General features: G+C 47.0%; 1 protein-coding gene across 5 annotated transcripts in view; it reads right to left on the bottom strand.

Annotated features, from left to right (window-relative positions):
- Positions 1–27,615, bottom strand: part of APBA2 (amyloid beta precursor protein binding family A member 2) — a 188,000-nt gene that overhangs the window by 52,870 nt on the left and 107,515 nt on the right. For all 5 annotated transcript variants that reach the window (XM_038532619.1, XM_038532620.1, XM_038532616.1 and 2 more), the window contains one exon: positions 7,943–8,947. In XM_038532619.1, the coding sequence (XP_038388547.1) occupies positions 7,943–8,908 (966 nt within the window). In that variant the 5' untranslated portion in view covers positions 8,909–8,947. The remainder of the gene's footprint in view (positions 1–7,942; positions 8,948–27,615) is intronic.

Below are 27,615 nucleotides of genomic sequence, written 5' to 3'. Positions count from 1 at the left end.
TCACAGGTGCCAATATGCAAGGGCTTCTGGGGAAGGAATGCAGATGCCAGCAGCCCAGGGAATCTGGGAAGCCTGGTGGAGACACTTGGCTTTGAAGGAGAGCGGGACTTATGTGCAGATACTCCAGGTTAAGGAGAGTGCCTCAGACAGCCACTTGGAATTAGTGAGAGATGGTGGTCCAGAGCCCAGCTCATCTGCCCAGAAAGTGGAGTTCTCTGTTAATTTCCTATTAGGAATGTGGTGTGGGGAAATGAGGGCAACCCTTGGAGATGTGTAGGTGTCACTCTGTTCCCCAAAATCAGACTCCAGAGCAGAAAGAAACTGAGGATGTCCCCAGGTGGGCACGTGAGAACTGCCTACTCCTGACGTCTCTGCAGAAGACAGGGCCCACCTGAGGAAGGCCTGCAGAGAGGGGAGAGCCCAAGGACACCTCTGTCAGCCAGGTACCTCTGTCCTGCCAGGTATTACCCTGACCATATATATATCCCACCTGTCTGCGGTATCCCTGGCCAGTCCTGGTCCTCCTCCCACCTTGCCTCATAGTGTTGGCTTCAGCCCTCCTGTGATGGCACTCCAGAAGGCAGTGATGCCCACCTGCTTAGAGATGTGCCCAGTCCTGCACAGCTTGGCCCTGGACCCAAACTGTTTGCAGAGCCTCACCCAACTACCTCCCACCACATCCTGAAAGAGGCTCCCCTGGACTTGAAATTATCACTATCACCATCCAGGGGGGTGCTCCACACCCCTCATATCCACTGCAGACTCTGATCCATACCAACTCTGCTCCCCGCAGCCCCAGGGTATACATAGTTGGTGCATGTAATGCGTCCAGAATGTTCCAGAACTGGAAGCTAGGGCAGCAGGATGAGGTCCAGGCTTCCTGGCTCTGGCATCTACTCTCTTTACCACTGCACCTTACTCTGTCATCAAGGGCTAGAGGCGGGAACATTTCTTTCTAGATTATTGCTAGTGGAAGGGCTCTACACAATTTTCTTGGACAATAAAACAGTATTTTAGAGACCCTGGCTTTAATGAGATTTTAAAATCACCTAAGCAATCCCAGATTCCTGATAAATAAGCTGCTCTGTGACAACAACAGCCACCTCTGGTCACATGTCCTCAAGAGGCTTCATAAAAATCAAATAAGGCCATTGTGCTGACTTAACAAATAGGCCCAGAGATATCAAATTTGGAAACCTAAGCAGATCAACGCCAAGACCATACCAGCCTGTTGTTTCTCAGGGTGGCCCCAGGAACTAGTTATGGCAGGTGCCACAGCTACCCATCATCCAGAGGAGCAGAGGAGGCTGGAGAGGGGCACAGGAGCCCCCAGGACTCTCCCGTGCCACTTCCTCATGTGCACAAGAAAGACAGGACCCAATGCTATGGGTGGGAAGAGGAGCAGGGGTGCCTTCAGAATCGGGGGGCAGGGCTGTGGGAAGAAAGAGGCCACCTACACTACATAGAAACACAGGGGGTGGGGGAGGACCTTCCCCGACTGGGCCATGCCTTTGTCTCCCCAAGAATTCCTGCCCTCAGAGCCTGCCCCCAGGTTTTCTCCAGCTCTGTTTCACTTATGGCAAGCTTTGGAGGGAATGCTCCCTCCAGGGCACAGTGCAATCACCAGATCCCTTTGAGCACCTGCTGCCCCATAGCATGCCAAGAGAGGTTACCCGGGAGCCAATAATCCTGGGATACCCCTTTAAGCCTCTCAGGGCATGGTGCCCTTTACTGCTAAACAGGTGCCCATACCAACTTCCTATGCCCTATGCCGCTGAACAGGGCACGCATGAGAAGCACCAGCCCAGAGGAAGTGCCCACAGCACCACTGTCCACCCTACCCCCAGGCAGGCTGAGGTCACCCATGTACTTAGCATCTTCCCTCTGTATTTGGTGCCAGCATTCCTACCACAATTCAAAAAGTCCTTCAAAAAGCCAGCCTCAACTGAATGCCAAAGCACAGCAAAGCCATCCCCACAGGAGCAATGATAAACACTTGTACATCTGATGTGGTCTCGAAGCTCTGCATCATGCCTCAATTTAACTGTTGTATTAAGCTGGCTATGATGTATTGATTTTCCTTTTTTTTCTATTGTCAGAGGGTTCTTTTCAGAAAGCGCTGGCTGGACCAGTGATAAACAGAAATCTTGAAAATCCCCAAAAATCCAAACATGCATTTAGAGTGCAATCTCAGCATGCAAGGCAATTCTGGGCAGTTGCCACAGAAATCAAACTCTTTGAACTAGATGGTCATTGAAGTCCTGATGTGCACCCAGCCCACAGAGGACACATAACAGGACAGGGAATGCGTGCAGCTCAAGACATCTCTCAGAGCCCAAAGGAGGAAGTCTATTAAGGGGGGAGTCTCAGGCACAGAGCAGATATTTTCAGAGTACCTCTTCTCTAGCTAGATGTCCCAAGGTAACACATGAAAAAGATGGGATTCCAAAAGAATCAGTCCAAATCGAACCCAGTCCTCATCAAACCCAGATGCACTACGCATCACCCAGAGACTGCAAGAACCCGTCACTTCAGATTAGGTTTGGATGGAATGCTCCAAATGAGGCAGCTGAGGCTTACGTGGGAAAAGCACCACACCCGTGGTCACACAGCTTGAAGATCTGAAGATCCATAGATCTGAAGATCTATGGAACTATGATCTTTGGTGCCAAATATGCTCTTATAGGAACATGGAGGAGCAGCCCCAGGAGAGCACTGATCAGCAAGCCCCTCTTCATAGGCAGTGTGTGGATGCCTTGCCAAATTCCCAAAGCTCATTCCTGGGCTGTGAGACCAGAGTCCTCCCTCTACTCAACAGAGACAGGTGCAGAAATGGCAATTCAGTCTGGTTATTCAATACTAACTAGGCTGGATGCAGCTCACGTATTCTTTAATCATTATTTCATAATTATATATATAATATATATAAATATTTTTTATAATATATATAAATATATCAATATTTCATATCAACCTGGATTAAAAAAGCTGGATAAAATTAAGGAAAGTAGTTCACAGATAATCTCTATTTGACTACTTTGATCTGTAGCCTGAGACCTCATGAAGCCAGGATGTTAGGACAATTTTACAGACCAAAGGTTTTGAGGACTCTGGGTACCTCACTGGTATCATGACACACATATCATGAACCATGGAGCACATCAGGCCTTGCAGCTACCCAGTAAATAAGGACACAATGGGAGAGATACTGCTGTCGGGGAGGAATACTGCCCAATTCATCCACACTGCCTCATTCACCAGCAGGCGGACTCAAACACCCCTGCCACAGAAGTCAGCATTAGCTCTTCTAGAAAGAAGCCCTTCAAGAGCTGCATGGTGCAGTGGTGAGAGGCATGAATCTTGGTGCAACACAGACTGTTTACCCCTCGAGCTGTTTGACCATGGGTGTGGTGCTTTTCCCACGTAAGCCTCAACTGTCTCATCTGTAAAATGGGAATAATCCTAGTTCCTATCTCTTCCAACTGTTCTAGGATTCACTTAGATTGGACACAGGAAGCCCTGGGCACAGTGCTGGCTTGCAACCACCAAACAGCAGCCTCACCTCCATCATCACCTGGGATTTCCCACAAATAGCAAAGCAAGAAACATGAACTCCTCAGAAGCCAAGGGTCCCTATGGCAACAGAGGTGACACCTTTTCTATCATCAGCATTTTGGGTTGATGTTGAACCATCCTGGAATAGAGCCATGAAGGGAGAGATCTAGGGAAGTCTGGCTCCCCGTCCCCTAGGATGGGCAACTATGGTCAGTATTTTTCTGACAGGCTCTGCATGGAGAGAAAAGGGTCTAATAATCAAGTTTTTTTGGGAAACACTGGCCAAGCAGGGCTGGAGGTATCTTGATTAGCACTGAGTCTGGGACTTCGCACAGCACACATACAATCAAGGAGCAAATCTCTGAGATGGGAAACCTCTGCAGTAAAGTTTCTCAAACGTCAACCAGATGCAGTTAATGCTCCTTGTCTGTGAGAGTTATATTCCATAAGCCTTCTGTGAACTCCCCGTGTGTGAGTACTGACCCACCTCCTAGGAGAAAGAACCCGGATGTGGTTCCTGTAAAATCTGTGGTCATCATTTTTGTTGATCAATCAATACATAACCGTGTTTTATGTGTTTCTATTTAGACACCTTATTTAGTGTGTATTCCCACAAATAATCATATCTAGTATTTCTTTATAATAAAACAAGTCGATAGGAGTCTAACATTTCCCTGACCTTGGATAATGAGACCATAAATTTCTTTTGCTCTCAGCCTCATCACAGTGCCTTCCTTATGCTCTTTTGATTAGTGGGTCATCTCACGAATTCACAAAGTTAGCCCCTTTCCCAATGCTTCCTCATATACTATACATATTACTTTAGCACTTTGCAGAGCAACCTTGTGTACAGATTGGCAAATTCTCTCTTCCTCTTTCTGGCTGTGCCATATTGTTGACTCATGGCCAACAGCTCCATAACTCACACCTACAGAAAATATCTAACACAACGTATCCATAATGCACATCACAGCTTTCTCATGCTTAGAAACATCAGACAGCACACCACCACTGCACTTGGGGGTCATTTTACCATCCCACAAAAAAAGCACAAAAATGCAAAAAAAAAAAAAAAGATCACAAAAAAGATCATGAAAAGGACACCTGTTTGCAGTGTGAGAGCTGCAACAAGAAGGCAGTGTCTCCTTGTTCAAACTCAACTGGGATCATGCACGTGTTTCTGCCTCTCTGTGCATGGCCCACGAATGCTTGCAAAGGTGCCACAAGTATTGATTTTAAGCTTACCCATAAATGTTAGTGAGTACGCTGATTCACAGATAATGGAATCCATGAATGACTAGGACCAGCCAGGCTGTGTTTACAGAACACATCTAACAGGATGCTTTGGGAAATGCTATCAGGTAGTTTGCCTCTTTGATTTGAAAATTCAGTGACAGAATCAGGCACTGCCACATAGCAAGATTTTGGGGTTTTCTTTGCTTCTGCTTTCCAAATTCCCCTCAACAAACCTGCACTGCTTTGAAATAGTTCTTTCTTCTCTAGGAACACTCAACACAAATCTCTGTTCCCCACAATTCCATTCTGTCTTGAAAACAACTTGAGCCTATCTCCTCTGGGTTCTCTCACATCCTGCCCTCCCCATCCCACCTCCACCTCCTAGTGCAGACCTCTTGGTCTCACCAGGATCACACAGGTGAGAGGTCCACCTGCAAACTGGAGCCTTTTCCAAAGGAGACACACCAAAGGAAACATCTGTAGCAATTAAGTAGCATCTGGAGCATACAAAGTGCTCCTAGGAAATAGAAAAGCATCCAGATACCACAAGATAAACAGCACACATCAAGCAATTCATAGAAAAGGAGAAACAAGTAGGCAACATAAACTTGGGGAGATGTTCAACGTTCATGTCCACTATGGGAATTTATTTTCACATAATAAACCAGAAGAAGGGAAAATTGTAAGAGATGTCTATGCCAGTTTGACTGGTAAAAGACAATGCCACCTTCAACCGGCAGGCTCAGTGTCAGGGTATGTGGGGATGAATGAATTAGATGTCACGTGGCCTGAATGGAACATTCAAAGGTCAGTAAAAATGATTCCAAAAACTACATGACAACACAGAGAAACATTTGCAATATGTCATGTTCTAAAAGGTGGATGGCAAAATTACATCTGGACTTCAATGACAGCCACATACATTATTCATGTTCAATGCTAGAGTCTGAAGAGGAACACAGAAAAACCAAGAGCTCATCTGCTAGGGCGGTAGGAGACATGGTGGATACTTCCTCCATATTCCCATTTCTAATTCCATTGTGATACTGTTGTCCATGCAAGGACAAAATAAAATGCTAGGCAATACTGTTCAAAGAGGCCATGACGTAACTTCTCCAGCTTTAAAATGAGTGTCAGAGGGACGCCTGGGTGGCTCAGTGGTTGAGCGTCGGCCTTTGCCTCAGGTTGTGATCCTCAGGGTCCTGGGATCGAGTCCCATATCGGGGTCCCTGCATGGAGCCTGCTTCTCCCTCTGCCTGTCTCTCTCCCTCCCTCTCTCTCTCTCTCTCTCTCTCTGTGTCTCTCATGAATAAATAAATAAAATCTTAAAAAAAAAAAAAAGATGATCCTATCACAGTGGCTCTTTTGGTCCAATTTCAAAGGGTTCCTCATCTGGAGAATGGGTCACTTGGATTTTTGAGATGTAAAGACCTAAGTCACATTCATTCAGACAGGGCACAGCACCTCAGGAGTCCTCGGGCCCCGTTTTCATCCACGACCCTTATTGGCCCTGAGCTGGGAACCACCAGGCTTTCCCCTTGATGGAATTCATTTGTGAGAATGAATGAGAGAGGAAACCAAAAAAAAGCTCTGCGATGATTAACCAGTGTGAAGGAGCTTTTCCAGTGTCTGGGATAAGAGTGTTAGCTTCAAGGAGACACTGTATTTAGGAAGAGAAGTACCCTGCTCTTCCAATCAGTGCCACGTCTCTGAGGAAGGGCGCCCCTGTGGGGTCTTCATGGCTTGGGCTACCCCACCTCCACCACCTCCACAGCCCTTTGAAACCAGCACCACCACCCGTGCATTCATCCTTTAGTCTCTCCAACCCAAAGTCTGCATCTGTTCTCAAATTAGCATCTAGAGGTTCCAAGAAAGTGCAAAAACAGCAAAGCATCTGACATTGTCCACTCCCTGTCATGCTCTAAAGGTAATGTCCTCTTGACAAGAACTTTGTCAGGGAAGTCATTTGTGCAAGGCAGAATATGTGCACCCGCCCTATGCAGCCCACACCTGTCCCTGGGGTGCCATAGCCACTGTTAGGCCATGAGTTCAACTCCACCAGAGTGAAGTGGACCAGCAGTGTTTTGGCCTAAAGCTCAGACCTTAGGCCCAGAGCCACCTGCCCTTGGCGGGGGAGCTCCCCACGTCCACTGGTTCAACAGCAGTCTCTCTACAGCCTCAAACCCCTGGTGTGTGCACAACTGCCCTGAATGACAGAAACACCCTGAAAGTGAAGTCAACTTATATTTAAAAACCTTTAAAAAGAACAAAAGGCATCAACATGCAAGTGCTAGAAATCTAGCAGCAAGCAAATATGACTTATAACTCAAAGACATGTTCTTAGCATATGTATATCTGTTTTAAACTCATGGCCTCTTCTCGGTGGGGGGGGGGATAATAATTAAGGCTTTGAAAAATATAAAAGCATTTTGTTCTCATGCCCATGGCATTGGCCAAATAGAAGTTACTTTACACAAGTGTAACAATCACATCTTCTTTATGTATTCACAGAGGGGTGTTATTCTTTTCTTTTCTTTTCTTTTCTTTTGAAAAGCAGCTTTTCAAATATAGCTATTAGAATACATGTTCACTTATATTATATAGTTATGCTTAAATCCATTGGCCTCATTAACATGCATTTTTCTCCAACACTTTGTCAAACCTTCAAATAATTATTTTCAGAATAGTTATTTACAGCTAATTGCACAGAATGCCAAGCCCCCAAGCTTTCAGAAAAGTGTCACCAGGATACAATGGCCCCTGTGAAATGTGCTTAAGTCGCTCTCCCTTGTCACTGGGGCATCGAACCACTGTCTGCAGACTGCACAAGCCAGCCATTCCACATCCTTGCCAATGTCCTGTTGGCCTGAAGAGACCAGTTTGTGGGGGGATGGTACTTGCACAGACCATCCAAACCAGGAACAGATCCCAGGCAAGTGGGCTAGAAACCAAATCTCTATTAGGTGGGAGGGAGGTGTCTTCTGGATGGCACTAGAACATCCATACACCTGCTATGTAACTAACTGAACGAATGAGGAACTACATGAGCATTTCAACTATGGGCTTTGGCATCCATGTGGGTGACACCAGAGCATCCTTTGCTCTCCGGACCCCTCCACCTCCTCTTCCCTGGGGACAGCCAGAGTCCTACCTGCTCTTGGGGCCACTTTGCCCTCTCCTCTGGAGTCCTGGACTTGGTCTTGAAGCCTCTCTGGGGGTCTCCGGAGTGCTTGGCCTCAGGAGGGAGGTTCAGTGACTTGGGCCTTCCCTCGTGTCTGCTAGGGCCATGGCTGGCCTCGCAGGGTGGGCAGGTTTCTGTAGAGCCCCCGGGGCCCGGCTCAGGCCCCCGCACCAATGTGTGTTCAGGGCTGGCCTCACCGGCACTGGTGATGCTGGTCATGCTCAGGCTCATTTTGATCTCAGCCACAATCTGGTCGATGTCCTCCTCCTGATCCTCCAGGTCCCCGTCCCCACGCCTTGGGCGATAGGGGGAGGCACCACCCGCATTCCCGTTGGCCTCCGTGGGGTAGTAGTCCTGGTAGCCCTCTTCACTGGGACAGTAGTGGACGCCTTCTTCCTGGTCCTGGGCCTCTAGGGCGGAGGCCTCATCCTCCGGGACGGGGAGGTGGCCATCCCGGTAGTCTGGGCTGCCTCCGTCGGCGGGGCCGTGGGGGTGGGGGCCCGCTGAGTCTGTCCACTCCTCCACCGCCTCCTGGCACTCGTCCGTCTCCAGGTGGCGGGGGCCGTGGGCCAGGTAGCCCTCCCCGTTGCAGTCCATGCCCTCCAGGTAGCTGTCATCCTCGGGGCAGTAGCGGATGTAGTAGGTGATGCCCTCCTCCTCCTCGGGGAGGCCCTCGTCGTAGTCCTCCTCCTCGGAGGTGTTGTTCACGTAGTCGGAGCTGGAGTCCCCATCGGGGCTGTGGTCGTGACAGCCCTGGTCCGGGGGCGCGGGGCTCTCGGGCCGCAGGGCGGCCAGCTCCAGGCGCTCGGGCACGTACTCCTCGGGGGGCAGCTCCGCCTCCCCGCCGCCGGGCTCGGGGCCGTGGGGAGCAGGGCCCGGCCTCGCCCGGTGCTCCAGCGTGCCGCTCGCCGTGCTCTGGCGCTTCCGGCTGGCCATGGCGATGCTCACGCGGCCATCGTCACCCCCGGGCAGCCGCTGTGGGGAGGAACGTGGGAGAGGACAGTCAGAACCCCACCGAGCACAGCCGCCCCGGCCCGCGGGCTGTGGCCACCACGCTCGTCCTCGCACAGCCTAGCAGCAGGGCAGACGGCAGCTGCCGCGCACTCCCGGCCAGAGCCCCGCGCCCACGTCACGCGGAAGGGCGCCGAGGGGCCGGAGGCCAGGCACCTGCCGTTCACCCGGAGGGGAGGGCGCCTCCCTCCCTGCATCCCACCGGCTCACTCAGGACTTCCCAAAAATGCACACGGTGGGCCGCCGGGGTGCTCAGCGGTTGCGCGTCTGCCTTCCGCTCGGGTCATGCTCCCAGGGTCCCGGGATCGAGTCTCGCACCGGGCTCCCTGCAGGGAGCCTGCTTCTCCCTCTGCCTGTGCCTCTGCCTCTCTCTGGGTCTCTCATGAATGAATAAATAAATCTTTAAAAAAGAATTGCTCGCCCAGCTTAGGTAGCCAAGGTGACAAGACACAGAGTCATCAGATCAAGTCATTTGCTCCCAAAAAGAAAAAGAGAAGCTTGCATTCGGAAGACATGATGAGGTCTGATGAGGAGGGATCCTACCTCTCAAGTCTAAATCTGCTGTTCTTCAAAGGTACCCTCATATTCCCTCCTTGGCACACAGAGGCCTCTCCTTCCTCCTCCTGCTCAGACAGCATCCCCCAGTGTCCAGAAGTGCTGGGAACTGTCCAGGCCAACTGCACAGGGACACTGAACCCCAAACCCTGGCCTCATGCATGTAGCAGCAGCAGGGGGAGAGCCCAGAAGAGGGTGACCCTGCAGGGAGGACAGCACTGCCCAGCCACGGAGAGAAGGGGAACCCACAGGAGGGGGCCGAGGGTGGGTCATGGTTACTGCAGGGCGCCTCAAAGGTCCTATGTATCCAAACCAAGGAGGTCCTTGTCCTACCACCCAGGACTCTGCATTTCATCTCATGAACCCTGCAGAGTCATCAGGCAACTTTCAGCAGGTGCATGACATGCGGGATTTCTCTTTTAGCCTCACTTCTCTGAGCCTGGCATAGAAGAGACACTAGGGATGAGAAAGCTGTGGAAGGGAGACCACTGACAAGTCGATTCCCATGCTCTAGGGCAAGCAAGGGGCTAACATCAGGGGAAAGGCACAGAGGATATTCAAACAGATGGTTAATGCTTTATTTCTTCAACTGAGTACTTCTCAAGATGTTTGCTTTATTCCTTAAATTGTGCTTTTACATTACATATGCCTTGTTTTTGTTTGCATCATAGTTCATTTAAAAAAATTTTTTTAAGATTTATTTATTTGACAGAAAGAGCATGTGCACACAAGTGGGGGAAGGGGCAGAGAGAGAAGGAGAAGCAGACCACCCCTCCCTACCCCCACTGAGTAGGGAGCCCAACACAGGGCCCAATCCCAGGACCCCAATATCGTGACCTGAGCCAAAGGCTGATGCTTAACCAACTGAGCCACCAGGTACCCCACAGTTCATATATTTTTAAATAAATAAATAAATAAATAAATAAATAAATAAATAAATAAATTTATTCAAGATTCATTTCTTCCCATGTCCAGAGAGAAGAAATGAGAGCCTGTACCCATGAAAATGATTACAATGGTAAGTTTCATGATATGTAGTTTTTATCACCATTTTAAAACTTTTTTTTTTTTTTTTTTTTTTTTTAAGAAATGTGAGCTTAAACTAAACCAGTGGAAAGGAGAGAGAAGACATGACTCAGGGAATATTTGGGCAGCAGAAGCAATGGGATCTGGAATCAGCAGGAATAGAGAGTAAAGAATGGAGACAGGGGCTCTCATAGCACTTCTGGCTCAGGCTCGAGCTTGCTGGGCTATACATTCTCTTTCTTCTACTTTACCTCCCAGAAAAGTCCTAAACTAAAGACCCTTTGCATTCTGTATTTCCCAGGGCACCCACACAGTATTTTGCTTGTAGTAGAGCCTAAGACACGTTTTGCTATGACACTGGGTTTATCAGATGGCCAGTCACAACATGATGACAATAACATGGATCAGTCCCTGACCTTCTAAATAAGCAGGCTATCATGTAAGGCAATCCCAGGCAAAAATCTCAGTGGAATACTGGGGAAACTTTGACTCGATAATTCTCAAGTTCATTTGGAATAATAAACATGTGAAAATAGCTGAGAAAGACCTAAAAATGTGAGTAATGAAAAGAACATTACTCTGAAGTCACAGTAATTAAAATGGCCTGGTATCATGACTGGACAAACAGCAATGGTATAGACTAGAAAGCCCAGGAACAGATCTACATTTATACAGTTTTATCTATAAAATGTAGTTTGCCTGGGACTGAGGAGTTTCCCAAGACACAGAGCTTCCAGTGCTAAAACCAGAATAGGTGGTCACCCTAAGGCAGGTGGGGAAAAAAGATTCTATTCAGTGGCAGGCATGGGGATTCTAAATTTTGGTGATTTTATTTTTTTTTAAGATCTTATTTATTCATGAGAGACACACAGAGAAAGGCAGAGACAGAGGCAGAGGGAGAAGCAGGCTCCCTGTGGGGAGCCTGATGTAGGACTCCATCCCAGGACCCCGGGATCATACCCTGAGCCAAAGGCAGATATGGTCAACTGCTGAGCCACCCAGGCATCCCAAACTTTGGTGGTTTTTAAACTTTGCTGCACGTTGGAATCACCTGGAAGATCTTTACAAGTGCTGATGTCTGGCATTCCAAGTTCATTGGTATGAGGTATGACCTGGCATCAAGATTTTTAACATGTAGCAAAATTTGAACCCCACCGGGATAACCATTTCAGAGAAAACAATGCTGCTTCCTATGTTATAGGTACATACTTTTCAGATGGAGTAAATTTTTAAATGTAAAGAATCAAGGTTTCCAGATGATGGCTAGGTTTGCTGGCTTCAAGGGGAAATGGCCCCTCCTATGGGAAATCTAGAAATCAAGGTGCCAGAGAGGGAGTGCAGCTCACAGACACAAGGCAGGTCAGAGGAAGCACTTGTGTCCTGTGGCTTTAAAAGGTGTGGACATCTTCCCTTGAAGCAGCAGATTCAGCAGAGGACAGCCCACTTTTGTCCAGACTTTGAAAATCTCAGAGGAGTCTCCCTTCTCACATGTCAACCACAAGGTCTAGATGGTCAACCTAATTACTGCCAACTCACGAGAAAAATCATCCTCCCCCTGTACCTCTAGCCCCCTAAAATGAGAAATTTTTGTATGTACAACACTGGGCCTTTTCACCCAAGAAATATCTTCCCATTTATTCAAGTCTTAAATATTTCTCAACAGCACTGCAGTATTCTTCATAGTTAGTTTATTCTTAAATTATATATATTTTGTGTGTGTGGCTGTGTGTCTCCCAGTATATATTTACCTGGCTATTGTTAGTACATAGAAAAAAATCTATACTGATATTGTAAAAGTCCATTTTTAAATTCTAATAATTTTCAGTTGGTAAATTTTACTCTTCTCATTTCCAGCATTTGATCACCTTGTCTGGCTGCACTGCTCTGGACTTCCACTACACAGCTAAGGGATGAAACAGGCATCCTTGACTTATTCCTAATTGCAATGAAAACTTCTTTACTTCTTAATAGGGCTGATCCAGGGTGAAGCATGGATGGCACTTACCTCACTCACACAATTTAATAGAGCACCAAAAACCTCAGGAATTAAAACAGAGAATTTTTTTTTTAAGAGAGAAGCAGGAGGGGCAGACGCAGAGGGAGAGAGAGAATCCTAAGCAGGTTCCATGCCCAGCACAGAGCCCAACATGGGGCTCAATCTCACGACCCCAAGATCGTGACCTGAGACAAAAGCAAGAGTCAGACACTTAACTGACTGAGCCACCCAGGTGCCCCCCACAGTGAATATTTTAATGCAATACTTTAAAAATAAAAATTAATGTAAGAATAGATGATAAATAAAATATCGAAGTTTTAAATAAAGATGAGATCAGTATTACTGATTTTTCTTTCTGTCTCAGCTTCCCATAGGGCTCTGGCAGGACATTGTAAATGATGTTTTGTTTTAAGTTTTCACCATTAAATACCATGCTAGTTGTTGGCTCTTCTAGAGCTTAGTAGTATGGACCTTCTAATCTGGTTCTCTTTTCCATAGATACAGATGGAAAGGGACCCACGGCAGAACCCTAGACAGCAGGCAGCCGTATCTTTGAAGGTTTGCAGAATTACATTTCACCTTGGGTATAAGAAAAAGAAACCTCCTATTAAAGATGAAGACAGAAGGTCCTGTTTAAATTCAGACCTCCATTTACAGTCAGACCTCGGGCAAGATATTTAACAGAGGGATTTAACCTTCTGCCCTTGGTAAATTGGAAATGATAGCACCTGCCTTCAGGGCTTGACGTGGGTTAAATAGGAGAATAACCCACACAGGCCTCAACTCTGTAATGGTTGTCTCTTTATACTATATACATGGAGTCAAGGAAATTTTTAAATGAAATCTGAAGGCAGAGAATGCTTGACTAGGTGCATGTCCTAGATGCAGAGCCTATGCTCCCTTGGATGGGAACTTGCCAACATAGGTAGATGGGCACCGCTACTGTCAGGTGACAGTGACCTTGGCCAGGGACATAATGTGCATCTCTGCGATGGGATACAGGTGCATCCAGGTGGGACTGCTGTAAAGGGAGTGGTCTTGAGGAAAGCCAAGAGTTGTTCCCCCATAGCAGCGGTTCACTCATATTGATGGGTACAAGGCCTACCTGCGGAGTGTGCAGGTTCACGGGAGTGAGATGCTGAGGAGGTGAGCCAAAAGCCAGGCTTAGAGCTGCAGGTGATTCTGATGTCAGAGGCTCTAGGACTCTACTTGAAACCCTGCCCTAAACAGATGCTTGGGGGTCTCCGGGGGCTTCCCGCTAACTACAAAATGGAAGTGACATCCTTGCTCAAGAAACATAAGACTCTTCCCTAGATTCTCCATCATGTTTCATGCCTTCTCTCCCTAACCCTTTTCAAGATCCATCTCCTGGGTCACCTATACTCCTTGCCAACAGGACAAAGGTGGGTGGCCTGGGCAACACAAGGGCTATTCAAGAACAGCAGACACTTCCCAGACCGGGAAGGTGTGGTGAGGCCAAAGGCTAGGGAGAAGGAGAGGTGGGAAGAAACGCTGATGGAGCGAAGTGGTTCCTGCAAAGAAAGAGCTCTGAGTTTATAATATCCAGTGGGGCTCAAGAAAGGTGCATCTGAAAGCACAAAGTCCTAACACATAGCCTTTGCTTCAGAGGCACTTGCAGCTTGATGATCAAGGATTCCACTTAGGATACGTCACTTACGAGCAGCTTTTTCAGCACCCTTCGTGTCTGCAGGAAGGTCCCACAGAGCAGCCAAATCTCACCTTCCTGGGCTGCAAGGCTCTCTGCAAGCTCACAGTCAGCATCTCCTGGGAAGATCTGCAATGACTTCAGCGCATCCTCCTTCTGGAGGTGCAGCTGTTACAAGGGGGACAGCTGCCCTGTAGGAGGCTGTGAAGAGCTTCACTCCCTGCCTTTGGAGAGGGCAGGACACATGACTAATCTTAACACATCATTTGTTAAGCAACTGTGGGCAGATTTTTGTACCCAGGAGGTGACTGCTTCTGAGGGCACAGTACTTCCCAGGGATACAGATTACGATTTGTTTTGCTGCGTATTTAACAGAGAACACAGAAAGGAAGAGACACCCCCTCATAGCTGTTCTGTCCACAGATGGCTACTGTTATTTTGTGGTATGTTTCTCTCCCTTATCTTCTAAACATCTCTTTTGTATGATAGAGGTCTTACTGTATAAACACGGTGCCATGTTCTCCTCTCTTCTCTTAACATAAGCAGTAGGGACTCTCTATAATTATGATTTTAATGGCTATACAGCATTTCCTGGCCCAAAAGACATAATCTAACTGTTCCCTATTGACACATGGATTGTATCCTATTTTTGTATGATAAAAAATTGTTCTGGTGCTTCCCTGAGGACCTACTCTAGGCCTTTTACCTGCTTCCAGGGCTTTTATCCAGTACCCTCTACAGTTTCTTTCAATCCAAGGTCCAGGTGCTCAGAAAAGCCCCAGGAGGCCTGTGGCCAGGAGAGAGTTAACCACTCCTGCCTGCACCCTGGGAGGCTTTGCATATGAGCCTGCAAGCAAACATATTGAGGTCCTCTGCTTCTGATTAATCATATTAAAGATAAATCCTTCACAACAGACCATCTGGAAAGCAATTCAAATGTACAGAAGAAACACAATTACCTGCTATGCATCCAAGAAAATGAAAATGAGGCCCTATGTCCAGACTCAATTAATTCTAGAACAGCACATAAATCAATAGAAAATGCAGCCCCTGACTCGGTGCTCACCACTCTCCTCCTGAAACATCCTAATGAGATGTCGGAAATAAAGGCTCATTGTCAACAATAAAAAGTCCCAGAGTCTTATTCTAAACCACATTTCTCTTTGACATGGAAAAATAGCATTGGCCAGCTCTCAGAAGCACTAGTCATATAGCCTACCAAGATGGAAAGAGAGACTCTGTGGCCATAGCGCAGGCTAGGTAAAAACATCATCATACAAATGAGATGGGTACTCAAGCAAATTGCTGCTGCCCACAAACTTGTTCCTCAGTTTGGTCTCACATGTTGTAGAGATAACACTCTTTTTTTTCCCTCCCATATATAACTTATGTGCTTTGACTGCACACAACCTGGGCTTACACACTCCTCGAGTACACCTGTACACTCCACTCGAGCATCTCAGACAAAAGTCATTAAGTATCTTGCTACAAGATCAGACAACCATGAGCTCTGAAGGGACATTAATAATCTTCCAGATACCAGGCTGAGTTCCAACATGATCACACAAGACACTACAACCTAACTTAGTTCACAACCGAGAGCTATGCTTCTCTTTGAAAAATGGCAGAAAACAAAAGGGCAACAATGTTGAGCACACTCCAAACCTTAATAAATAAAATCTTTAAAAAAAAAAAACCTTCAATAACAGGATCTTACTTATGCCAGTGTCAGCACATCCACAAGACAATCACACAGCGATTAAAATATTTACTAAGAGTTTATCACATACAATGCATTGCTATAATGTCTTCACATCCAAATAAACACAGTAAACTGTGAAGAAATACATTAAAACACCAGCAAGGATTTCCTCTGAGTGACAATTATGGCATTTACTTTCCTTCCTTCTTCCTTTCTGAGTATGGTACTTCTATAGACATATAACATATAAAAAGACAAATGCCGCAGAGGGTAAGCCTGCTGCAGCCATACCTGCCGGGTGACACTGCTGCACAGAAGGGACGTAGGTCTCAGCATCCCCTGAAAGGATCCTGGGACACAACTTGTTCCATCTGGGCTTTCAATACGCCAGCATATCTGCCCCACCACATCTTCATCTCAGAATGAACAAAAGGGAATGATCTGACCCTTACATACAATTTAAAAATGCCGTCAGCCCCTCACCAAAAGCAAGTCCCCAGGAGCTGGTACCTGCATCCCACAACGTCATCTACACCTGAAACCAGCATTCATGCTGTAATGAATGGCAACATCGTATCCTTGGGCCAGTAGACACCTGCAATTCTTACTAGCTACCCCTAACTGTAAGAAACGAACTTTCTCCTGCAAGAACTCCTGGAACCAGTGGGGGCTTACTAAAGTCTGCATCTGTTCCTACTTGCCTTCAGGAGGAAATCCAGGATCCAGGTAAGAAGGCAATTAAACAACACAAATATTATCAGCACTGACCTTTTTCTCAACACGCTTGAGAAAAAGGTATAACATCTGCATTTCCCAAGGCCTTGGGCCAGGAAGGACATTCTAAACACATTCTTTACCAAATCCATCCCCTGAGACAAAGGAATTGGTCACCCCAGAGGAAGCAACCACAGGACAAGAGGGAAAAACAGATTCATTCATGCTGGTGGTCCAGCTTTTTCCATATTTTTTTAATCGCTTCCAAAGAAATGTATCACTTACTCTCCAGCTATCAAATAAACCATTATGGGCTGCATTGGGTCCCCTCCCCCTTCAAATTTATATGTTGATGTCCTCACCCCAGTAGGTCAGAATGTGGCCTTGCTTGGAAATGGGCATTGCAGATGTAATCAATTAAAATAAGGTCATTAGGGTGGGCCCTATTCAATATGACTGATATCCTTATATAGAAGAAATTTGAAGACACACACAGGGAAACCACCACGTGGTGAAGATGAGAGATGAAAGCAGGGCTCTACAAGGTATGGAATGCTAAAATGGTGAGCATGAAGAGCTACCAGAGAAGCATGGAACAGATTCTCCCTCACAGCCCCCAAAAGGAACCCATCCTATTAACACCTCGAACTCAGACTTTTGGCCTCCAGAACTATGATACAATACAGTTCTTTTTTTTTAATTAAAGATTTATTTATTTATTTGAGAGAAAGGGGGGGTAGCACATGTGAGTGGGGGAGGGACAGAGAGGGAAGGGGAGGGACAGAAACAGACATCCCACTGAGCACAGATTTCACAATCCTGAGATCATGACCTGAACCAAAACCAAGAGACAGATGCTTACCTGACCGACCACCAGGTGCCCCTGAAACAATACTTTTCTGTTGTTTGTGCCACCCACTTTGGGCTACATCGCTACAGCAGCCCTAGCAAACTAATACAATCCTAAGGATTATATGTACATTACTCAAGGGAGATCTTGTGTTTTTTTTTTTTAATCTTCTGCAGAATTCTCCAGCATGTAATCAGGGATGTGTTACCACCTTGAGTCTGCCCATTTTGTCAGTTATTCATAAGTTTCCTTGCCTTTCCGCCCTACACATTTTATTTTACTTATTTTTAAAGATTTTACTTATTCATGAGAGACACACAGAGAGAGGCAGAGACATAGGCAGAGGGAGAAGTAGTCTCCTTGCAAGGAGCCCCTTGTGGGACTCGATCCCTGGGACGAGGATCACACCCTGAGCCAAAGGCAGACCCCAACCGCTGAGCCACTCAGGCATCCCCTATACATTTTAGAATCACTTTGTCAATACCAATACCTATTTTTAAAAATCTTGCTGAGAATTTGGGAGTGCATCTAATCTACAGGTTAATTTAGGAAGAATTAACATCTAAACTATGCTGAATTTTCCAATGCATGAATATGATATATCTTTCCATTTATTTAGGTCATCTTTGATTTCTCTTATGAGTACTTGTAATTTTCAGTGTATAGATCTTGCACATGCTTTGTCAGAATTATATATATTTCTTTTCTCTCTTTTTTTTGGTGCATTTGGAATGTTCTTTTTTGGGATGCCTGGGTGGCTCAGAGGTTGAGCGTCTGCCTTTGGCTCAGGTAGTGATCCTGGAGTTCAGGGATCGAGTCCCACATTGGGCTCCCTACATGGAGCCTGCTTCTCCCTCTGCCTGTGTTTCTCTGCCTCTCTCTCTCTCTCTCTCTCTCTCTGTGTGTGTGTGTGTCTTATGAGTAAATAAATAAAATCTTTAAAAAAAAAAAAAAGGAATGTTCTTTTCTCCTGACAACTGCTTTAATTAATATAGTCTAGAAATGTAACTGCTATATAGTGACCTTGCTAAATTCATTTATTAATGCTAGGGCTTTTTGTAGATGCCATTGGATTTTGCAGACAATGATGAAGTCTGCAAATAAGAGTTGGTTTTAGGAGCACCTGAGTGGATCAGTTGGTTAAGTGTCCAACTCTTGATTTCAGCTCAGGTCATGATCTCAAGGTCAGTGGGCAGTCTGCTTCTCTCTCTTTCCCTTTCCCTCTGTGCCTCTCCCTGCTCACCCTCTTTCTCTTTTAAATAAATCTTTTTTAAAAAGAGTTGGTTTTATGTACTCTTTTGCAATCTATATGCCTTTCTTTTCTATGCCTTACCACACTGCTGAGGATGTACTCTATAATGCTGAATAGGAGTGACAAGAGCTACCAGCCCTTGCCTTGCTCTTGATCTTAGGTGCGAAACACTCAGTTTTTCAATATAATCTTAGCTGTACCTATTTTGTAGATATCCTCTTTCAGACTGAAGATAGTCTCTATTCCTGTGTGCTGAGTGTTCTTTTTAAGTCATGAATGAATGTTGAATTTCGCCAAATGCTTTTTCTACCCCTATGTGGTTTTTCTTCTGTACGCTGTGTAATACATTGTTTGCCTTTTGAAGCAACCTTGTATTCCTGGGATAACCCTACTTGGCCATAATGTCTTGTCTTTAGGTGTTACTGGATTTGCTTTGCTAATATATTACTGAGGCCTTTTATTTTACCTCTATGTTCATAATTATGTCAAATTACTTGGCACTCAAGCTTTGACCTCCCTCCTAATGGTGTTGCATTTTATCTGTCCAGAGTTTTTAGTTTTAATGAATGAGAGAGAGGGGCTCTAGGGGGCTTATTTAATCCTGGCCAGCACTAAATGTCCTCCATTGATCTGTTCATACATTTTGAAAGGTACATTAATGAAAAACCTAGTTATTTTTATTTTCTTCAATTCATCAAACACATGTAACTGCAATTGATGATTCTGGCTCACTCTGCTATCAGCTGCAGCCATTGCACCAGCAGAGAAGCTATGCTGGAAGGCAAAGTGAACATTTCTGCCAGTCCCAGAGTCCTCAGTCCTGGCTGCATGTTACAGTCAGCCGGTCCCAGTCCCATAAAGTCAACATTTCTGGGTGGGGCCCTAATACCAGCATTTGGACAGTCCAGTGATTCTGAAATACAGCAAGACTGGAAGCCACTGAATTGAGTATAATGAAAATATGGTTTATGACTTGTCAAGGAAGACCCTATAATCCCCCAAGGTTTACAGTCTCCAGATAAGTAGCTCTGGCCAGGAGAAAAGGGGGCAATTGCATTGCTGAAGGTTGGCCAAGCAGCCTCTCTTCCACTACCCACCCCTGCAGGCATTACATGTCTTTGGTGTCTTTTTCTAGTAACACATAAAACCTCTAGGGCTCTCTAGATCCTGGTCCTTCATAGCTATTTTCCCCTTGGGTCTCAGGAAAGCAGTGCTTCCCTTCAGCACAGGCCCCAACACACACAGAGTGTCTTTCCCTTCTTTTACAGCCTGGCATGAAGCTGAAATAAGGTGATACGTTCAAAGGACGCTTTTAAGACTGGGCATGCCCCTGCCTCCTCCCTCTGTCGTGATCAAGAATTGTATGATCATCTCCAGGTCTTTCTAGGAAGTGCAGACAGACAGGGAGACAGACAGGGGCCGGGAGGGAGGTCCAGATGGGGGTCCAGATGGGGGTCCAGGGCTTCCTTCCCTGGGCATTTGACATAATGTTTTAGTACTGACTTGTGGTCTCTAATAGCAGGACTGAGAGTTTGCAAAGTAACCAGATCGGCTGATCTGGTTCAGCCTTGTGTAAACAGCATATGAAACCAAACTGTATCACAGAGAGACATGGTCATTTTCCAAAGCTAACGATCCGATGATGACCCCATGGCTTAAATTTCTGTACCTCTGCACTCCTCCACAGCTGGGGTCCTGTTAGTTTTCAAGTATCCCTCTGAGGCTTTGGTCACTTGGAGCTGGAAAAGGTTGTTCCCCAGGGCTACGGAGGAGGGCAGTGCAAGAACAGCTCTGCGGGAACAGAGCAAGAACAGCTCTGCGGGAAGCCACGGTTCACCACTACCAAAACGAAGGGGGTCCTTGAATTAGGAAAGCAGTGAGCAGAGGCTGTCAGCACAGAGCCAGCCACCACAGGGCCAGCAGCCCAGGCCAGAGCACAGAGTCTCAATGGCTGGCCCAGAGATGGCAGCTGGAGCATGGACCGGCCCAGGACATAGCAGCCCAGGATCCTTCTGGAAGGACAGCCCCTCCAACAGGGAGAATCAAGGGTCCCACTCACTCTGGCTCTGATTTCTCCTAACTCAGGCAGGAAATAACCAGGCCAGAGAGGTACCTCTCCCTGCCTGGCTTGGGGCCTCCTCACCCACAGGACATGCCTATAGACACTCCTCTCCTTTGAAGCTCCCACCCTAGTCCCAACAAACCCCCTGGAGCCACTGGGTCACGGTGATGGCCAACCTGTGATCTCACACAATCATTTATTTGCTTCATCCTTCCAGCAAGTCACCCCAAGCCATCTGCTTGGTCTTCTGGAACATTCTTTAACTCTCTACAGATGGTGCCTACACACACACACACACGCCTGGTTCATAAACCAGTGGAGGCGGGGATGGGTCTCATGTTTAGGGATCCTGCAGTGCCCAGAAAAAGGGGCTCAATGAGACTGGCTGAAAGTGTAAATGAAACTCCGCTGTAGAGATGAAGATCCAGAAATTGATACAAATTGTTGGCTATTCAATCACTTTGTCAAATAATTATCTTCTGAATAAAAGATCTCCCACAGGATTTCCTTAAATAGCCAGCTTCTTCTGGGTGGTTTAAAATGACTTAAATTTATTTATGTGTAACTCTTCTACAAATGTTTCCACTGTGGGAAGCAGGGAACTCTGGGTTCCCTGGGGAACTTGGCAGGAGCAGGAAGGTGTCGTAAAAGAAGATGCGCGGTCTCCATGCCCCCAAACCACCCCCGCAGTAGGCTCTCTCAGAGTGAGCAGGCCCCTCACCTTTTGCTGGGGAAAAGGCAACTCTATCCCAAACCCCAGTTCTTGGGGTCTGCTGACAGCCCACTAGATTTCTCCAGAGCTGCCCCCCACCACCCCTGGGCTCAACTATTATCTGCCCTCCTAGCTGAAGTCTGCACGTCAATTTTGATCCTTACGACAGGAGACCTGGATGGCCTTTTTCTCCTAAATAAGGTTTTCTTCCCCAAGGAAAGGGTGATAAGGGGAGAGACAGTGGGTACTCTCAAATTAGGGCCCTGGCTGTGGCTTTTCAAGACAAAAATAAAAACTATATCTAGTGGCCATGAGGCTGAGGCCAAGCAGAGATGTGTGGTGGGCAGGGAATGCAGAAGTCTGGGGGCAGAGGCTCACCTGCCAGTACCTGGTAGTGAGGGGTAGGTGACCCTCGGCACTCCTCCAGCCTAGGCCCGAGCCAATGGGCAGGGGAAGGCTGCCTGCCACCAGCAGCCTCTGGGCCCTGGCCTCCAGCTAGGGACAAACAACCCAGTGCTGCCATGGGTTGGAGGTCTCCAGAGCCCTGCATCTTTTGTCTCCTTATGGTATCTCTGGCCTGCTTTGCTTCCCAGCAGCCCCTTCACACAGTGGGCCTCATTAGGGTTACCTGTGGGGTTTGTTAAAATGCAGAGTGCTAGGCCCCACTCTTAATGCTTCTGACTCAGGAGGCCTGGGAGTAGGCCTAAGAATGTGCATTTCTAGCAGGTGCTAGGTGAGGGTGACGCTGCTGCGCTAGGACCAAGTGTGGGGCACCACATTTACTGAGATGTCAGGCCCCCTGCCAACCCTCCAGCAGCCACCTCTTTGGAATCAATAGTAAAGATCCCACGATTACTTCCAGGAAAAAACAGCATAACAAGTTCCAGATCTGAGACAGGCTAATGCACAGTATGCCTCTCCCCTCGGGGTACCTCCCCCATCCCACCTTCCTCACTAAGCATGAAAAAGAAAAACAGGATTTCACAGCCACACTTACTCATTTAACTAGCCTGGGCAGAGTCCAGAGCTCAAAGGAGCCCCTGCTGGAGAGAATAGCAGATTCACCCTTTCCTGCCAAAATCTGGGCAAATACACCTAACTACTCTCCCAGGCTGTTGATAAACCTATTTTTCAACACTGATGCCTATTTACTACAATTATTCTAATTAGTCCTCAACTGCAACACATTAAAATGCTAGTTCATTGGCAAGTCCTCGAGGCTCTGCTTGTCTGGCTCACTGGTTCCTACCAATGAGGGAAGGCCAGTGTCCCCAGGTGACGAGGCCCAACAACCAAGTTGCGTCAGCCTGTGGCCTCGTAATAAGCTTTAAGAGCAGGATGGAGGTCAGATGCCCCCTGGAAGTCGGGGGCTCCAGGACCAAGCTTTACTGACACCCACATCCAGAGCTGAACACTCACTACCCCCCCCACCCGCCCCCAGCAATCTGAGGCCACAGTCCATACAGGAACTTCTTCCTGAGGCCAGCTATTTCCATTACAGTCAACCCAGTCCTAAAAGCCAATGATTGAGCACAGCTGGGCAGAGGCGCTGGGGCAGGAAGAACCTCCTTGGGAGCCTGCGTGCATAGTGATCTCTATTCCAGCCAAACTGTCCATTCTGTCACTGCAGTTTAAAAATGATGGCCAAGGGGGCAGGCGCCTGGGTGGCTCAGTCAGTTAAGCATCTGCCTTTGGCTCAGGTCACAATCCCAGGATCGAGCCCCGTGTCAGGCGCCCTGCTCAGTGGAGAGGGTGCTTCTCCCTCTCCCTCTGCTCCTCCCCCTGGCTTGTGCTCTCTCACGTTCTCTTTTACTCTCTCTCTCTCTCAAAAGAATAAATACAATTTAAAAAAAAAAAAAAAAAAACAATGCCCAAAGATCCAAAATGAAAACCCAGCAGAGGGTTCACCTCAGTGGCTCAGTGGCTCTCTAAGCATGGCTCCTGGACCAGCACTGTTGGCATCACCTAGGAATTTGCCAGAGATGAAAACTCTTGGCCCCAGACAGACTCAGGGTGGGGCCCAAGAATCTGTGTCTTCACAAGCCCTCCAGGGGATTCTGATGCAACCTCAAGTTTGAGAACTACCACCCCTCAATCCTGTGATTGTGGGCGGCCTATAAAAGTGGCATCGGTTCCAATTAGGCTTCACTCTTCAAGGTAAACAAATGACATATATACATTTTTTTTTTTAAGATTTTTATTTATTCATTCATGAGAGATGCAGAGAGACAGAGAGAGGCAGAGACACAGGAAAAGGGAGAAGCAAGCTCCATGCAGGGAGCCCAACGTGGGACTCGATCCCAGGACCTGGAATCACACCAAGCCAAAGCCAGACACTCAACTGTTGAGCCACCCAGGCGTCTCTATACATTCTTCCGAGTACTTTTTTTTTTTTTTTTCATAAAGTCTTCATCACGGTGGTTGGGTCTGACCTGAACTCTAAAGGGACCCTGAGCCATTCTTCATTAACTGCTAAACATGACAGCAATCAGTGGCTGTGTAATAAAGAACCTGGCTGGCCCACATCCCTGGTTCCTGGGAAGCAGCCTGTAAACATTTAGGATTCCTAAGTGATAGGAACATCTGTCTTATCAGGTGAGCTTCCCCTGTTGGCAGTACTATTCAATTACTACCACACTTCCATGGTGGGAGAACATGTCCCTGAGGACTACAGAAGCTTCCTGTTTTGGAACCCTCCCAGACTTTGCCCTGTGTCTCTTGGTTCTTTTAGATTTGTATCCTTTTGCTATAATACAATAAAAATGCTCATTGTTAAACACAGCGCTTTCCTGAGTTGTGGGAGTCATTTTAGCAACTTCCCAAACCTAACGGTGGTCCTGGGAACTCTCCAAAACGGTGGTCAACTGCTAAGACATGAGAGCGGTCATGGGCACCTGAGGGCACAGGATGTGGCTAGCCTGGGCTGGCTGGTTAAAACAGCTCCTCCTGGTTAACCTGTTTAAGCAGAGCATGCACAAAACAGAAACAGGCTTCAGGCTAGACCAAGGCCAAGTAGCTTCTAGCTTAGCCTCAGAATAGGACAAAGGTAGATAGAAGGCAAAACAAGCAACAAAAACACAACATCCAAAAACCCTGAACATCTGCAAATTGGTTCAGTAAACAATTATATCTATGTAATGGATCACCTGCAGCCACTGAAAGTGGTAGATGATCTCAGCCCCAGGGACACGTTAGTGGTCCATTTTTAAAATGGGCCGATACCCAGGGCCCCACAGTCAGAGCACCCGATTTAAATATCAACTAGAAAAAAAAGGATGGGGAGATGGAGGAACACTATATATAGTTTTCACTATATTTATATGTTTCCTCTTTCTCTCTCTCTCTCTCACCTCCAGGATCTCCACACCACCCTCTCTCCAAAGAAGCTTGGGATGATCACTGAGTCTATTCTTTCCTTTGTGCTTTTCTGCATCTTCCAAATGTTTGACAACAAATACACTGTGATGGTTAATTTTATGTGTCAACTTAACTGGCCAAGAGACCCTGGATGTCTGGTTACACATTATCTCTGAGTATGTCTGTGAGGATATTTCCAGAAGAGATTAGCATCTGAACTGGTGAATTGAGTAAACTGCTCTCCCCAGTGTGGGTGGGCCACCAGTCAATTCATTGAAGGTCTGAATAGAAACAAAAAGTAGAGGAAGGTTAGACTGACTCTGCCTGACAGCTGAACCAGGACACTGATCTTTCTCTGCCCTCAGTGCTCCTGACTCTCAAGCCTTCAAACCTTCAGACTTGGGCTGGAATCTGTACTATCGTGTCTCTGGCTCTCAGACCTTCCAGCTACACGACTGGCCTTCCTGGGCCTCCAGCTTGCAGATGGAGGGTCACGGAACTTGTCAGCATGTGTGTGTGTGTGTGTGTGTGTGTGTGTGTGTGTGTGTGTCCTAGTAGCTGTTTCTCTGGAGAACCCTAATATTTATGTAATCAGGACAAAATGAACCTCCTAAAGCAAGGATGGAAAGGGTTTCTTGAACCATTCACTGATTCTTTTGCTAAGTCAGCTTCAGCACTTCCTGAGCCAAGCACCCAGACCAACTGCTCTGGAGATTGAGTCCTTGCCCTTAGGAACACCCACTCTGAGGGGTCCATGGGCAGTAATGGGTCTGAAACAAACCCCACGGGCACTGATGTTCCCAGAAAGACAGGTGTCCCAGGCACAGCACTACTGACGTGAGAGCCCTCCCCAAAGAGGTGGCACTTGAAAGAAAAAGTGCATGAGACTTTGCAGGGAACCCACACAGGCAGCAAGAGGCAAGAAGGCTGAGCTGGTTTGCCTATGACACCAACAATGAGGAGGACAGTTCTGGATCATGGCTAGGCACTGAGATCATATATCCAGTTGGGATATATATCACTGGCCCTAAACACTTCAATTTATTAGAAAGTTCCAGCATCCACATCATCTAAAGCTCATCCAGGTTGACAAAAATGGATTTAGGGGCAGGGAAAGAGGTGGTTGGTGAAGAAGACTGATAAGACCATTCCTGATCCTGGGAGAGAGGTCTTACTACAAAAAACAAGGAAAGAGAGCATCAAGAAGCAACATCAGGTCAAGAAAGCGGTGAAACAGGAGAAAGCCAAACAGCAGATGCAGGTCTTGTCAAGCCCTTGGACATAGATCATCCTTTTCTCTTTCTAAAAAACCTTTTTAAAATTAATTAATTAATTAATTAGAGAGAGAGAACACGAGCAGGGGCGAGGAAGAAGCAGACTCCCCACTGAGTGGGGAGCCTGATGTGGGGCTGGATCCCAGGACTCTGGGATTATAACCTGAGCCAAAGGCAGACACTTAACTGACTGAGCCACCCATGCACCTCATGGATCATCCTTCTGCAGGTTGTCCAGTGCAGAGCTTCTCAACCTTTAAAGCACACCAAAAACCTGGGCATTGTGCTGCTTTGCTGACTCTGAGAGATTAGGGTGGGACCCACAGCATGGTCTCGGAGGAGGGACCAGCCCCAAGTGGTACAGTTTAGATAAGGATGGAAAAGGCTCCCAATCCACAGTGGACCAACCAGAAGGCCAGACTTCTTGCTGACCCATCTTGTCCTAGCAGCCCATAAAGTGATGATGCCCACACTATGACCAGACCGCATCTGTCTTTCTGACTGGTCTGTAAGTATTGTCCACCTTCTGTGTGATTCCCACAGCAGGGTGGAGCAGGCTACGGAGAAAGGCTCCCTGATCTCAGGGCTCAGGATCCTGTGTCAGAGGGAAGATTCATAGAAATGAAATAGAACACTGCCCAGCACCATATGACGTCAAGTGCTGAACCCTGGTCCTCTATGAACTGAGCAAAGAAGCCAGAACAGGGCTAGTCAGTGCTACTAACTGGAATGCAGAATTGGGGGGCGGGCAATACAGCATCACCACTAGGGATTAAGAGTCCAAGAGACAGATGGCTTGTTTCTGACTCTGAGGTTGTCCCGAGTTAGAAGTTAGTGAGAGAGCCAGATGGATCCCCAGATGAAAAAGACTACTACATCAGTCAGGGTTCTCCAGAAAAAGAGAACCAATATGATATATATAGAGAGAGAAAGAGAGAGAGAAATTTATTTCAAGGAATTGGCTCACAGAATTCTGGTAAGTCTGAGATTTACAGGGCAGGCCAGCAGACTGGAAATTCTGATAGGAGTTGCTGCTGCAGGGATCCCTGGGTGGCGCAGCGGTTTGGCGCCTGCCTTTGGCCCAGGGCGCGATCCTGGAGATCCGGGATCGAATCCCACATCGGGCTCCCGGTACATGGAGCCTGCTTCTCCCTCTGCCTGTGTCTCTGCCTCTCTCTCTCTCTGACTATCATAAATAAATAAATTAAAAAACAACAACAACAAAAAAAAAACAGGAGTTGCTGCTGCAGTCATGAGCCTGCAGGCAGTTTGGAGGCAGAATTATCTCCTCTTCAGGGGAAGTCAGTCTTTTCCCTTAAGGCCTTCTACTGATTGGAGGGGGCCCACCCACATGGTGGAGAATAATCTGCCTCCAAAGGCTACTGATTTAAATGTTAATTACAAGTTAAAAAAGAAAAAACAAAAAACAAAAAACTTTCACCGCAAGAGATGGGTGTTTGACCAAG

This window comes from Canis lupus, chromosome 3, assembly GCF_011100685.1.
Source record: "Canis lupus familiaris isolate Mischka breed German Shepherd chromosome 3, alternate assembly UU_Cfam_GSD_1.0, whole genome shotgun sequence".
In the NCBI taxonomy this organism is placed as follows: Eukaryota; Metazoa; Chordata; class Mammalia; order Carnivora; family Canidae; genus Canis; species Canis lupus.
The sequence above is the reverse complement of the archived record's forward strand: the minus strand, read 5'-3'. Positions and strand labels throughout refer to the sequence as shown.